This window comes from Podarcis filfolensis, assembly GCF_964270895.1.
Source record: "Podarcis filfolensis genome assembly, chromosome: 17".
In the NCBI taxonomy this organism is placed as follows: Eukaryota; Metazoa; Chordata; class Lepidosauria; order Squamata; family Lacertidae; genus Podarcis; species Podarcis filfolensis.
The window spans coordinates 35394546-35410368 of record NC_139621.1 but is presented as its reverse complement, the minus strand read 5'-3'; the positions used below and the strand labels follow the sequence as shown (position 1 = coordinate 35410368).

General features: G+C 47.5%; 1 protein-coding gene across 4 annotated transcripts in view; it reads right to left on the bottom strand.

Moving 5' to 3' along the window:
• PAX5 (paired box 5) overlaps positions 1-15823 on the bottom strand; it is a 265758-nt gene that overhangs the window by 200897 nt on the left and 49038 nt on the right. The window contains exon 1 of one of the 4 annotated variants that reach the window (XM_083593704.1): positions 6894-6915. The exons of the other annotated variants lie outside the window; for them this stretch is intronic. Within the exon in view, the coding sequence (XP_083449830.1) occupies positions 6894-6900 (7 nt within the window). The 5' untranslated portion in view covers positions 6901-6915. Of the gene's footprint in view, positions 1-6893; positions 6916-15823 lie in introns of those variants that run through there. 4 annotated transcript variants of the gene reach the window in all.

The window sequence follows — 15823 nt, the reverse complement described above, 5'->3', positions numbered from 1 at the left end:
AAACATCTATCTGTTGTGAAATGGTTCTCAACTAGATGAATAGCAGCTAACTGGGTAAAATCAATGAGCGCGAAATATAATGACATGTAGCTAACTGAGAAAATATAATTAACTCCCAAATTGTTAATCATGCAAACTACTTATAATAGAGAAATTGCAATGTTGAAAACAAATAATTGCAATAACCAGCATCATTGGCAACAACTGAGCAAAAGTAATAAGCTAATCTCTCTATTTACAGAGGACTTGAACTGTTCAGAATCAGTTGACAAGGCAAACCGTTTCTGTATTAAACAAACCAGTTACATATATAAAACACTTATTTTAAACCCAATAATTTCCCAATTCATAAATTGCTGTCAAACTTTGGAGTATGTCAGAACATATGAAAAATCCACAATAACTACTTGATTATTAAAGTAATTTGTGTCAACCAAGCACAGACTCTTACTGTAGCTACTCATTTTAAAAACTGAATATTTTATTTTTCAGCTGACTAGTTATGGCTAAATATGTTCTGCCCTTAAAATGAAGTTTGGTGAGTCCACCTTTTGCTTTCTTTATTTTATTGGTGCCTTCATTTTGAGCTTTAAAATACTGTCTGGACCAGGAAGGAAGGAAGGAAGGAAGGAGCTTTTTAAAAAAAATTAAAGGGTTCAGCTGTTGAAAGAACATGGTTTTCAGTCATTATTTTTACCCCAGTGTGTGTGCTTTAACAATATTAAACATTATTTAATAGAAATATTGTTCACTATGCCGGCTGCGTAAGAATCCTCAAAGATTACAAATTGCAAAGTCAAAATTAGGCAAAGGGACTGTGTACTTTTAGGTCTTGGTTAGCTATACATTTGGATGCAATCTCTATTGATTTAAAATCCTGGTTAATATTGCAGCAACCAGGAAAGGGGTCGGATTTATCAGTTAACTTAGACAGCCGTATATCCCTGCTCTTAGAAGTTATGTTGTGTAGAGTAGTTCCAGCTTCCCAGCTGAAACAGATAAGAATGCTGAAAGCAAATGAAACTCAGCTGAACTTAACAAACTTGGGAGTACCTGGGCTAGTAAGGCAAGGGCAAAGAATGAAGCACTGTAGTCTCCCAAGTGAACAAAGTTGCAACCAGGTGACTACTGTTACTGTAATATCCAAATACAAGGACGATTTATGAGAGGAAAAGAAGGCAGAGACAGAAAAAGAGTGGGGATAACAGAGGGGAGAATTCTCTCGCATCCTAGTGTATAAAGGTTCACTAAGAAGGCTATGGAACATTTTAATTCTAATAATCAAGGCTATTGCTCCTGGGTGTTTGAAGGTTTAAGCAGGCCAACAGTGCACATGATTGAAGCAAAATCAAACAACTGATATTCCACCTTTGTAAAAGGTTTGCAGGGGTGAGGTAGGTATCACATTTCCTGAATTACAGACCTTGAGTGTATATAATGCTTGGTCCTTATGGAGGGTGGGGTGGGTTAAGGAAATAAACTAAGGAGCTCAATGCTAATGGATAGTAAAAATGAGTTAGGAAGTTTAAACAAATGGATGTTTTAGGAAAACTAACAGACAAAGACACATACATACAGTAGACACAGACAGGGGCACATGATATTCTGCTTCCAAAAATATTACCTTCTTCCCCACCCACAATGGACAATTTCAAACCTAAAGCCTTTTGGTTTTCATCCAGTACAAAATGAATGGGAGTAAGAAGGCAGTCAGAGTTTCCATTCCAAAGCTATATGGACTGGGGAGAATGCCAGGAAAAGGATCCTTTCCTACCCAAGGCCTGGATGGGTTGTTTGCTGTTAATCCTGACCGACCTGCACTCTCTTCCTTGGTGGGCTGGATCTGCAGTTGTCCCGTGACATCAAAGTGCAAGCTGGGCTAAGGAAACGACGCACAAGTCATTCCTGAGTCTCTTGCTGGCAGTTAAAGGGGACTACGGATTTATGTCGGTCATCTTACTAGCTGGGGGAAATTTATGGGACGGAAAGGGAATAACTAGTTTAAATGAAAAGAAAACGATCCATCCGTGGGGAAGCTGCAGTGTGTGCCTTCCTTATTATCAGGCAGAAATTCTCTATTATCAGATAGAAGTTATCGGTGTTTCAATTTACTTAAATAATAAAAAAGCATTAATTCAGAAAGGGAAAGCGAGCTGATGAGACCTTCGTTGCTTCAAGGATCAGCCAAGCACATTAAAACACTCGATACAGAAAGATCAGATAGTTCTTTCTCAGAATGCAAGTTAGCTCAGCTCTTATAAGATATTGTTCGTTGTTCTGCCCAGTATAAGATTCCTTGTCTTCTTGGGATAATTGGTCTGCCCAGGAGAAATCAGGTTGCAGATATTTAGTAAGGCTGGACCGACAAATGTCGACTACTCGAAAAACTTCCACAAGGAAGCTGGGTGCGTCTGTGTGTGTATGAGAGTTCGGCATGAATCTTTCTCATTTTCTGCCCATGTGCTTGCCGGTGATCAGTATTAGATATCTGCATACAAAACAGGCTGAATTAAGTATGTGTACCCATGGCTAAATGTATTGCTATATAGCTGTGCCTGTGTGTTACGCAGCTGTTTTTATTTATTTAACTGATCATATTTTTATTCCATGCTTCCTTCAGGGACGATAGAGAGATAGATTATCTATCTATCTATCTATCTCTATCTATCTATCTCTATAGATAGATAGATAGATAGATAGATAGATAGATAGATGATAGATAGATAGATAGATAGATAGATTCCTAAACCGCCAAGAAAAGGAGAAAAAATATCTATACATATGCATACAATGAGTCAGTCCGCCTGTTTGGATACAAAGTTTTACAAGACTGATGAATCGCCAACGCTGGTTCCTGACTAAAGTGTGGCATGACAGATAACAGGTTATGTGGGGCGAGGGGGTGCAAGCACGCGCATCCAATGGGCGAAAACTCATTAGCAATCAATAAACAAACATCTAATACACTATCTCTTTCAGTTTCAATGTCACTTGGTTGTTGTTGTTTTTAAGGAACCGGTAAGATCACTCATACAGGCCTAGATGGGGCGTTTTGAAATTCATGTTTTTTCTCTTTGGCTATTGCACATGATTTTATTTTGGCACGTCCAAGACTTAACTGTCTCCGGCATTATCTGGTCCAGTTGGTTATCTGGTCCATTGAAGGGGGGGTTCATTTTGATCATATGCAGAGCCTGATTTGTAGTCCATCCTCAAAAGTATCCGTTATGTTGTTCAACTATTAGCTACACACACAATAATTGCTTTAATTCCGAATAATTTATTCTCTTAATTTTCATTTTCTCAACGCACTCCAGCCTTCCTGGAGTGCGTTAGAGAGCAAGGCTTATTATATATTGTAGATGGGGTGGCAAATATTGGTGCAACTGAGATTTTTGGCTTGGGGGCTCTCCATAATTTGAACGAGCCATCACAGACGACGTCAGTTGAAAGATCAACACCCCCAGATGCCCTTTCTTCCGTCTGCAAAACCTGACTGTGTTTCAATGTGCCTTTACACGTAAACTAACTGTTGGCGTCGGCAGCGAATGACGGAATAGTGAGTTAAAAGAGAAAAAACTTTATATGGAAGGAAGCGGCAGCCAAGAGAAGAAGAAAAAGTTTTCTTCATATATGAAGCTCGGAGAGATTGTCCAGTTTTAATCTCCTCGTTAACCAGAAGTAACTGAAAGGTCTCTTCCCCCAAGCCTGTCCAGCTCTATCATGCTAATTGAAAAGTCAGGTCAGCTCAAGCTAATACATCGAGTATGCGAAACGTGCGATTTAAAACTCCGGCTATCAACTAGTTACATCTATGTAGAAAATATGCAGAGTGAATTATGGGTGAGGATGCGAACTACCATAAAGGAACAGAGAGGGGGAGTCGGAGAAACGACAAGGTTGTATGCAGGCAGGCAGGCTCACTCCTCCCTGGTTGTCTGTCCACCTACAAAGGTCTGGTCCCCCCCCCCAAGATGCTGCTACAATGTAGCACGGGGCGTGAAGGTTTTCTCCTGCCTGTGTGTTTTGACCCTGGTGATGGTCAACGTGAGAAAACGTGTGTTTCCTCCCACCCACCCGGGACCAAAACATACATCGAGGCTAATATAAAGACCTCCACTAGCAGCCATCAGATTTGTCCGGAGGGGATTTTGGTGCCTTTTTTGCGCACGGCTTTCGAGCCGTTTCCGTGTTTATATTTCCAGGGAGTTCCCTCATTGAAGAGAATGCTAATCTAGCGCCCAGTTCTGCCATGCTTCGAAGCGAATCTAAAACAGATTCCTGGGAAACAGATTCTTCTAGTACTACGGATTTCTTTATAATCAAAGGCTGTGTCTGGTTTAGAAGGCGATTCTTCTGGATGGGCAGGGGAGGAAACTGCGAGGGCTCTTTTCCCTTCTGCGCATTTGAACCGAAGTTTCGGCGCCTCTTGCAGAACAAAACACGTTTCCTGGCAGAAAGGAGCGCGCTGGGGTTAATGTCCAGTAAAGATATCAGTCGCATTTCCTACCCGCTACTTTGGGAAAGGAGAGCAACAACTGGCTTCTTTTTGACGGCGCAGCTTTAAAATAACAAGATCGTGAAGGGACTGGGGTGGTGGGGAAGTATAAGATGCTGGGTGAGGGTCCTATCCCCCGCCCCCTCCACTCTCTCTTTTTCGCGTTTGTTTTCCTTCTTAAATTCCTGAAGAAGTTATCGATTTATCATTATTTAGGTTAATGGAGGAAACCCCTAGTCCCCTGGTAGCTTCCACGCATATGCCCGCGCTCTCGCTCTCTCTTCAAATTAGCACAAAGGCAACTCCAGGAGAGAGGGGGGAAGAGGGGGCGAGAAAAGAGAAGACCCCTTTTGATGTTCGTATTTTAAAGCCTCTCTCCACCGATGCAGGGCTGAGCGGGCGCGCATCAGTAGCCTTAACCTTTCCAGACAATTTCAGCTCTGGGGGTTGTGTTCCTCTACCACTTTTCTCTGTAGGTGACGGCTCTTGTATACTTTCCAAGCGAATCTGCAGCCTGCCTGCCCTGCGTTGTGCTTTCTGCATGCATCCAATGATCTAGTATGAAATTGTTTTATTGGGGAGGGAATGGATGAATAGATAGATAGATCACATCCATCTCGCCGCCGGATGGATGGATGGATGAATAGATAGATAGATCACATGGATTCCCCCCCCCCCTTTTTTTTTCTAGAAAAGAAAATCCGTCTTGGCTAAAAGGCCCTTGTGCATAAGGGAAATGCGATTAGTTCTACCCTATATTTCCTTGAAATCTCTGGATCTAATCCGGCGTTTAACTCACCATGAGAGAAGATGTCATTTCACATAACATTGTGTTAATGGATAAATCTCCTCTAGCCCTCTCAAGCACAACAAATCTCAAGCAAACACATTACACACGACCTGCTAACTTAAACAGCCAACTTCCAATATTTAAGGCCTTTTTAAACATCCTGTCTTATTCAGTCGTCACATATTTGCCTTTTTAAAATAATTTTCAAGGGAGAACGAATCCTTATACTGCATTTTAAAACTGCTGGTCATTTTTATTTCTAAAACTTGTGTTAAGAAAATATTGCCAACAATATACTACAGACAAAACTTTTTTTATTTTGGGGTGGGGGCGTGTGACTCTTAAATCCAAGTTTATATTTTATATACGGAAGGAGTTTTTATTTAGAAAGGCGTTAAAATAATCTGGTGGTCACTGTCGTTGTAATTATATTTTCTTCTTAGGCGTTTTCTCCCTCCCATGCATAACTGCAGAATAAGCAGGGAAGGGGGAAGTCAAGTAGGGCCACCCTGAACTTTGAAAAAGACACACAAAGACAGAGAGAAAGTAAGACACACAAAAACAGAAGTGGACGGAGGAAAGGGGGGAAACATAGTAGTTTAAAAATAATAATAATGAAAACCCTGCTTGTGGAAGGTTCCTATAGGTTAAAAAAAATACTGTAAGGATACAATCCTATGCACGCTTACCTGAAAGTAAGCCCTATGGAACTCAGTGAGGCTTATTTCTGAGTAGACATGCATAGGAACACCCTGCTGGGTAGATTCGTTATGCAAAAGTAAGCAATTTTGAAATGAATGCTATCTACCTGCGGGTAGATGCATTTAGGATAGATAGGGATGCCTGTTATATTAGAAGCTGCTCTTTTGCTCAAGCTCTGGCTTTCGTTTCCTGGTCTAACAGCACTTAATCTGCGTTGGAGACAAAGGCAAGGCTACTCTCTGCTGAGTTTATTATTATTATTATTATTATTATTATTATTAAAAGGTGGTGATGATTATAATTATGGTGACGATGCTTTAACAGAACACTACCCAGTCGAAGAGAACCTGTTCTTAAGTTCCCCAGCGCTGGAAGGAGTTAGAGCACATGCTTCAAACCCTCCCACTGAAAGCACTTGGACTTCGAGAATGTTTCGCTCTGGCTGGATCGTGTCCTAAAGCAAAAGGGAGAACGCTTTCCATTCATTCCCTACATACTGTGGCCCAAGACGTGTGTTTGTGCATAGAGAGGAGGATGTCCGTGTGGCTCTTTTGTTTTGTTTTGCTTTAACTCCTCTGAAACCACAAAGGGAACAAACCGGACAGAGGAGGCTGCGAGCCGGGCAAGCGCCCCGCTCGCTCGCTCCTGCTCTGTCCCGTCCGCTCCCGGCTGCCAAGAGCAGGTCAAATACCGTCGTCGTGCCTCCCGAGCAATGCCCAAAGGCATCCCCGGCCCCGCAGCCCCTTCCTCCTTCCCTCCCACACCTCCCAGTTAAACCAATAAGCTCGGGGCAGCCGCTTCGGGGAGCGGGGCGAAGGCACGGCGGCCAGCTCAATCCTTCTACGCCAGAGAAAGAGGGACAGGGAGAGACAGAGAGAAAGGGAACCAGCCGCCTCTACTTACTATGCATCGCTGCAAACGGGTCGTGCTTACAGTGTATTTCCATCTGGGCAGCCGATCCACGGAGCTCGAGGCTTTTGTTTTGTTTTGCTTTCAGATCACCTTAAGCTAAACTCCCTGGGACCACTTTTTCTTTTGTTTTGTCTGGGGCAAGGCGGGTTAGTTTGTTTGTTTTTTCGAGTGGAAAGGTCAAGCAGAGGGTGGCTGGCAGCGCTGCTGTTCGGCTACAAATTGGAAACAAAAACACACCGCGCGACTTCCAAAGGCAAGAAGATCCCCCTCGGAGCCCGGAGCCCAAGAAGCACGGCAATCCTCGCGGAAGTTATTCCTCTGCAGCGGAAGGGGCTTGGGGGGGGCTCGCCGGGCGCTCCGGAGCCGCCCTTCCCCCCTCCCCGCCCCCCGCGTCCCCCTGGCCAGGCTCGGCCGCCTCCGGGCTCCGACCAGGCTCGGGCTGGCGCGGCGGCGGAGGAAGCCTTATTTCTCCCACCTCCAGGAGGAAAAAGCCATCAATCCCGTCCGGTGATTCAGAAGGAAAAAAAGAAAGGGGGGAAATGAAGATGAAGAGGAGCTGGGGGGGGAAGGGTCTCCCCACAGGCAGCGCTTCTTCAAGTCCGAGGTCGTCCAAGGTAGAGGCAGAGACGCGGGCAGGGACGGGTCAGCTGCCAAGATCCACCGGGGCTACTTTTCAGCGGGCATCTCCTTTCTTTTCCACCTCCGCGACGAAGGCAAGGGCTACCTCAGGGGGCGCGAAGTGCCCCGGGTCAGTCTTTTGTCTGAGGCGAGGTGGCGCGCTGGGGGCGAGCGGGTCCCGCTCCGTCGTCGTCTTCCTCCTCCTCCGTCTCCTCAGCCGGCAAGCCAAGCTCCGGCGACGGCACTGAGGCGACGGCTTCTTTCGCAGAGAGGGCGCGAAGGCTACGGACAGGTGTCTCCCTCGGCGGCGCGTATGTCTGCGTGTCTCGCTCGGCGGGCGTCCCAAGTCCTGAGGAGAACCGCGCGGCGGAGGAAAGAAGTCCGTTCTCCGCTCTTCTCCTCTCCTTTCCCCAACCGGGCAGGCGCGAGCGACGACCTCCGTCGGCCGGGCGCCCTCAGAGCCCCAGAAGTTGGCGGGAAGTTGGGCTTGGAGAAGCGCCAGAGGAGGTGAGGAGAAAGCAGCGGCGGTGGCGGGAGCCTGCCAGCGGCATCCCCGCCGCGCGACGAGGAGAGGGAGCGAGAGAGAGAAGGCGGGAGGGAGCGAGGGAGGCGGCGTTTTGCTCGCGGCGCGCTTGGCCACCTCACGCGCCCACTTCCGCGCGCGCTTAAAGTTTGCCGCGCTCCTCGGGCGCCCGGCGTCGCGGCTCTCCCATGGCCAAGCGCGCGCGTGCGCTCTCCCGCCTCAGGCTGCGGAGGGAGCTTCCCTCTCTCTCTCTCTCTCTCGCGAAGGGAGCCGGCTCTAGTTGCGCGCCTGTGTGCTGCTGGCGCGTGTGTGTGCGCGCGTGTGTCTCCACCTGGCCAGCTCTCGCGGGAGGGTCCCCTCACCCACCCACCCACTCCGCGCGCGCGCACTCGCGCTCCCTCTCTCTCCCTCACACACACACCTGGGCGCTCAAGCTCCAGGCGCCTCAGGAAATCTCTCCTCAGGAGCGCCGAGCTCGCTCGCTCCTCCTCGGCCGGCCGTCGCAGTCCCGCGGCTCCCTCGCTCGCTCTCCCTCAGCGGAGAAGCGCGCTTCTCGGCCAAAGCAGCTTTCAGGACCCAGTTTCGTGTGGACAGCGGCTGCGGGGGGCTGCAGCCTCTGCTGGGAGCCCGAGGCGGGGGGGGGGCGGAGGGAAGGAGGCAAGGGAGGGCAAGCGCTGCCGGCCGCTGCCGCCGGGCCGGCCCGTCACTCAGCTCGCCGAGCGCCAATCAGAAAAGTAAAGTTACGGCCCTGCGCGCATTGGCTGCGGGGCTTGGGAGCTCCGAGGGGAGGGGGGCGAAGCGAAGGCGGGGGCGGCGGGGGAGGAGGCGCCTGATTAGCCAGCGGCGGAGCAATCAGCGAGGGCGGCGGGCGGAGCCCCGCGGGGGAGGCGGATTCATTGACAAACTGGAGGGGATGGCGGGCTGGGTGTGTGTGTGTGTGTGTGTGTGTGTTTGCCCCGAGCGACTGTGGGTCTGTAAGAAGCAAGAGGGCTGATGAAGGCAACTGCGGGGGGGGGGGGATAGTGCCGGGGTGCGTGTATCAATCAGCAAAGCCCCTCACAGCCGGACTATATGCAGAAGTCCTGCCCTCAGTGAGGGCTTACGCTCAAGTAAACGCCTTTAGGATTGCAGCCCGTGGAACCCGACCCTCGGAAGTAAATCCCGCAGAATACAAGGGATCCCGTGAAACCCAAAGCAGGGCATATAAGATTGCTGCTCCCTCGGCTGTCGCGAGGCCGGGATCGCAAACACACACACACACACACACACACACACACACACACGAGCTTTTGTTTCGTTCTCCTTTTCTCCAGCAAAAGTGAAATCTCTAGCAAAATGCCGGAGCCGTCACACGCGCGGAAGCCGAGAGTGGGGTCAATGCGGGCTTTGATGTGTTTCTGAGCTGGGCGGGAGTTGAACTTGGGGTTGCGAAGGGTCTCGACGGGGCTGATCAAAACACAATATGGGAGAGGTGGAAGAGAAAGGGAGGGGGGCCTGCTCATTAAGGGCAGGCAGTGGGCCTGTGCATTTCATTTGTCCCTTTCCTTCCTGTCCCCATTATTCAAGGCTTGTCCTTTTTGTGCGGGAGAAGAAACCTTCCGCCCCGGCTCCCCAACATTGAAAGCTTCCGTTTCCTGGTTCAGTTGTGGAAATGTGTGATTTTGTGTATGTGTGTGAGAGAGAGAGAGAGAGAAGCGCATCTAAAAATGTTTGCTTACATTTGTAAGCCTCTGAAAGGTTTGTTTTCCCCCTTGCTAGCTGCCACGTCGAGCCATTATTTTCAGGAGGTGAAGATTGGCTATCTCAGATTTATCACCGCAGACGGGGCTTCACTTTCCGCCCCGCGTCAGGATGCTTCTCTACGTTCAGACGTCACTCATCAGGTGTCGTCATGTAGGAAGCTGATGCACGCTGCATGTGTGAACCAGGCCTTAGAAAATGTCCCTGTACTTCCTCCTGCCCTGGCATTTGTGTATAAGAATGTGTTCTGACTGAAAGTATTGCCTGTGTACGAACGTGTGTCTATGCCTGCAATCCTGTGCGCAAGGTGTGAGACTTGCAGGATTGCGTTGCGTGCAGTTGAACCCGCGCGAGAGAGCTAAATATATACTTATCCGTTTTGACACATGTGTGTGTGTGTGTGTGAGAGAGAGAGAGAGAGAGAATGAGCTATAGGAGCCAATTCCTAGGGGCTGAGAGGTCTTCGGGCCCCCCCCACACCCATAAAATATTTGAGGGGGCAGGGACGGGTCCCTCCCAGGTTGATGGGCATTGCCATTCAAATAGTGTGCGTGCATATGATCGATTATGCGGGGCGGGGCTTACCTCACCCCCCCCCGTTTTATTCAAGTAGGTACCCCTGGAATAAGAGCACACTTACATGTGTGTTGGAGAATGAAATGTGTTTTGTGTCGCCCCTTTCTTTGAGCTGGGAGATGGAGAGCATCAGCCAAGCATCTGCAAGCCTCTCTCAGCTCCAGCCTTGTGTTCCTTCGGTCCCCATAGAGGGAGCCTCCAGAACGTCCTCCCCGGGCGCGGAGAATGGAGCGGGGTGTGTGGGGAGGAGCTGGGACACTGGTGCTCGGGGAAAGGAACTTGTTTCCTTTCATCAGAGGTTAGGAAAGTTCGCTCCCTTTTGAGGGAGGGTCTTGGGTTCGCCTGGAGACGCCGCTGTCCGCTGGTAATTCCAAGCGCGTCTCCTTCCGTCTCACCACCTGCCAAGTCCGACCTCATCGATTTTGCCATTGAACTCCCATCAACAGCCGGGGAAACCCGTCTCGCAAGAGGCCTCAGGGCTGCCCTAGCCACTGACGCGGGCGGTTGAGGCGGAGGACGCGATCCACTCGTGCCATGCGCGCAACGAAAGGCCTCCACTAGTCGCCCAGTCCTGAACTTGTCCCCTCTCCAGTAGCAAGTGAGTCCCACTTGTCACGGTATGCATTTTAGTAAAAACCCCTTAAGACGGGTGTGTGGACATTTTAAGTCTGTTTTTTTTTAAAAAAAAAACCCTATTGCGATTGTTTTTAAAACTGTAGCTACACACAGAGAGATAAATATATAAAATCAGAGTGCTCCTTTTTATAAAGCGGGCTTCAAAATGAGAGAAGCGAGATAAGGATCATTAAATATAGGGAGCAACCGCTCGTTCGCTCGTCTCTTTGGCTTTAGAAATAGCACATGACTCGCCGCCCTAAAGTGACTCGATACGGTCTCTTTTCGCCTGCTTTATTCAGAATTCATGAAATGTACAGTTATTACCGGATATGGTATCATATGCATGGCAGAACTAAGTAACTATGCTCTTTGTCATTCTACTTTGTGGGGAAAATAACAAAATAAAAACGCGAGGACTGGATCCCCGTGCATTGTCGGTAATATTTTGAAAATATTCCTATGTGCATAGAAATACAGGCGCGCGCCTCTGAAGCGGGGAACAACGCACAGCCCTGTTAAGGTATATTGTTAAGGGGTTAAGACTTACTGAAACCCCAAATAAGAAATAAAATGAATTCCTTCTGCATGAACATCGTTAGGATCCGAATGCACCGCCGAAGTTCCACAGAAATTAATGAATGAGACTTGCTTCCAAGTGCAAGTGTTTCGCAGTAAGCTACAGGCAAATGGGGACAGCGCCTGATTTTATGCCTGGATATGTGTGAACACACATTCAGACCCACATTTGTTCTGCTGTCCTGTATTTACTGTAATATAATAGGCATAACAGTGTCTGCACCTAAAACATTGTGGTACACGTGATGGAAAACACACAGAGCAATATTGGTCATATGACTCAAGGTGTCATATGACGTGCTTGCGCCTATACAACCTTCATGGCCTTCTATATGTGAATATGCTTATGTCTTGTATAACTGCCATTTTATATTTCCCCTGTTTTCACATAGTATACACACGTACACGCTCAAGATAGCATAGCATTATCACTGAGATGTAATATAAGTTTTTGTATTAATGGGCGTTTGCACCTAATTAAAGCATCGTAAATGCACACTTAGCAGTGTACTGCGTTTAGTTGAATACATCGTTGCACTCGTTTCTGCTACAGGAGCACAGGTGAATATTTGCGGCCGCAGGCACAGTCACTCCCAGATTGCACGCCAAAAAACCAGTAAGTATCGTTTTACGTCGATACAACCCATCCTTGGAATCAGAAGAAAAACCCCCATTGACTCTAACAGAGCTGGATCTGAATGCCTCTTGCTCAGCTGCAGTCATGTCTGGGAGTTCCTTTAAAAATAAAAATAAAAACCCACACCGTCCTCCCAGGATGCCTCTTTTTCTACAGCAGCAATTAATAGAGTGGCGATTTCGAAAGGGTCCCTTCAGCAAAGAAACACAGGCTACATTTCTGTGTCTGTCTGAACAAAGAGTTGTTACCAAAGCGTACAATTCACAGTATGTCTTGACACACAAAAATGTAACGCACACACCTAGCAAAGACGCAAGCAAAAAGGATCACTGAAAAACCCTGTGTGAAATGTGGACAGCAAGGCCCCCAAATTGTGCGCACGTTTCCCCACCATGCAGAGGTGCTCCTCCATCTATAGGTTGGCCTATTGAATATGGCGCTCTTGATATCTCGGGTTGCTGTGACTGAGCAGTGTTGTGTGCGAGGAGGCCTGAGGACAGACCTTTTTGTGCGCAGCGACATGAGAAGCTATTAAAGCTTTTGCTCCTTTTTCTCAAGCAGATCTTAAGCATGGAGAGCTCCAAACTTAGCGAAAAGCGGCAGCAAAGGTCACGAGGCTTTGGCAGAAAGGAACATTCCCAGCAAAGATGCTGCTGCTTCCCCGCCGGCCGGCCCATCCAATGCAAGGATGGAAAAAACAGCCCCATTTTCCCAGTTAGCGAGGATGAGCGCGAGAACCTTGCGCGTCCCACCACTATGAGTCCGCCTGGCAAGGATCTAGGGGTGTTGTTTGTGAGGCGGTGGGGAAATTCACTCCTAACACGAGGCCTTCGAAAGTAGGCCCTGTCCCCCCCCCCTCTTTCCAGAGTACTTCCAGAATTAATCGCCCCAAGGTGCGCGCAAAGATCGATAGCTGAGGGAGGTCGAGGGCGCACCAAGCTGCGATCCTAATCGTCCTGATCAGGAAGCGAATTTCCCGGAAATCGTAAGAGACGAGTCTCCCCGGGGAGACGCTGAAGTGGCGACGAATTAGAGCCCATAGGGAGAAGGGTAGGGGGACGAAAGAGGGCGGTGTCAGAAGCCGAAGTTGGCTTATCTGAAGGACAGAACTTCCTCTTGCGAGGCGTCACAAGTGTGGCTTCTTCTTGGCCCCTTGTTGACAGTGGAAATCAGGACACACGCACGCACGCCTATCTCTCTTTCTGATGGTCATCCACCCGTCCTCAAGCATCCCCAAGAATGATCAGACTGACAAGAGCTGCTCGAAAAGGTATGCAGGTTTAGAGGGCCGACTGGAAGACAGCGAGGATCCTAAGCGCATCTATTCAGACGTTCCCACTTAGTTCCCAGGTTGCTCTTTAGGACTGCAGCTTAAAATGGTGAGAGTAAGAGGACTGCATTTTTTAACACTTTCCCACAAGTTTAACCCCGCCCCGCCCCAACTTCTGCCTGCACACAGAAAACTAGCATATCATGGATAAAGACTTATTATGGATAAAGACTTAGTTTATGGATAAAGATTTAGTTTAGCTCACCAGTCCTCGGGCGCTGTTGCTGGGTTTTTTTTTACGTGAGGACAGGGGTCAACAAAACCATCACCCACCCACCCCTCACCTGCAGTTTGAAGCCCAGAATCCGTCCACAGAATTCTCGGTAAATGCCACAAGGTCCATTAATATTATGGTGGTGCCCAGATTAATACTAGCTGCAAAAATAGTGCTGGAACAGTTTAAATCTTAGGCCATTCAGATTCACTGGACAGCAGCTGTCCCTAACCACTGCCAATAACCTGTTCCCCCTCCATTGTGTTGGGAACGGTCTGTGTGTTTTGAAAAGAGTGGTGGAGTTTGTGTGTGAGTAAAGTTCAGAGATGGCTTTGTAGTCCTTAAACCAATTCTTGCTTATTTGTTTTCGATGGATGTCAGTGGGAGAGCCAAAGCACCCAGTCCATGGTTAAGACCACAGTTCTGGATGGGCAGGGTAGGAAATGGGGAGCTGGTGCTCTGGGTGTTTGCTTTTATGCATTATGTTTGCAGAGTGTCCCTCTCTCCATAAGAAGCACAAGCCAAAGACAATTTTTAGACAAACTCCACACCCAACTGGTCTGGGTAGGTGTTGTCTCTGAGTAAAGATAGTATATAGGAGTTTTCTCCCTTTTGAGGGAAGCTCTTGGGTTCTCCTGGAGTATATGGGAGTTCTATTTCTGATTTTTGTGGTACTGGTGGAGTGTGAGGGGGTATCTTTTGGTGGGCTGGATAAGACTCATAGGAAAGATCTGCTTTTGAACCTATCTGAAAGGTCTGACTCCCAGGCATTTACAAACCAAGCTGCATGTTTTTAAAGAGCTTTTCTGGTGGCTGAAGGTAAACTTAAGGAATAATCACATATGGTCTGAAACACAAGAAAGACAATTGCCTCGCTGTTTAAATAGCCTTCCAACTGTGTGTTTTATCAGGGGTGGGCTTTTCTCACATGCAGCTTTGACTAATTATTTGTTTATTTGATCTTATGTTTCATTCATAGAGTAAGCCCAGGGATGTCATTTAGAGAGGCACACACACACACCACCTCAAATTTAAGGCCACTTGGCTGTCCTTACAAATCACTTATATTTCAGGTAAACTGACTCACTAGGCTTCTACTGTGGTTACATTAAATGGGCCTATACCCTATGGCAAAGCCACAGATCCGTTGACTTAAACAAAAGGAGTATGGCTGATATACTGATATAATGAGGCATTTTAAAATTCACCAAAAAATTGTCTTAAAATGTACTGGATATTTTTTTTTTCATTTCAACCATTGGGACTTACTTCTGAGCAGAAGTATTTAATGTATTCAATATTGAATATTGAATATAATATCAAATAGCCAGTGTTTGATTCTTGCAGGGCAGAGTATGTTTGGCAGGATTATCAGAGGGAGCACAACTCAAAGGCCTGCTCTTGGATAAACTAACTGCCAGAAACAATTTTCTTCAGATCATTGGCATGTTACTTTTATACCTCATGTTAGCATGTAGTTCATCTGTCTGAAATGCAGGGTGCTATCCTGTGCTCCTTAAATGTTGCCACTGAATCTGCTCCTTCTCTCTCTCTCTCCCTCTCCCTCTCCCCCCCCCCACACAGTGTGAATGAAATCTAAAATGACACTCCTAGTTAGATCTAAAGCTCAGAGAAGCATGTTTTTAAATAACAACAACAGAGGGTGAAGGGCACTTTTACAAAGGAAAGGAAACGTCTCAGAATGTGATCTTTCAGCTCCATAGTAACCCCAAACCGCATTTGTCAAGGACCTTGAGAGGAGACACCCACTATAAGAGTGAGTTCCTCTAGGCCTCTTTCCGCTGCAAAATCACTTCTGATCACCCTTTCCACAAAACACAGTCAAATGGTATTCTTAAGTTCAAGTGTGCTTTCGTTGTGAGTGGGATATGAACCAGGCTGTGAATTTTCAACGTGTATTCATTTGCAAGGAACTTTAGGTGAGGAAGAGGGAGAGAAAATGAAACAACACAAAGATTTCTCAGGGCACAGAGACCAGTGTCTCGGTTTTCTTTTCTTTCCCTCTTCCCCCACCCCCTTTCCCAGCTCAACAGCCTTTGAAGATGGTTCCCTTTTGTATTCAAGCTTG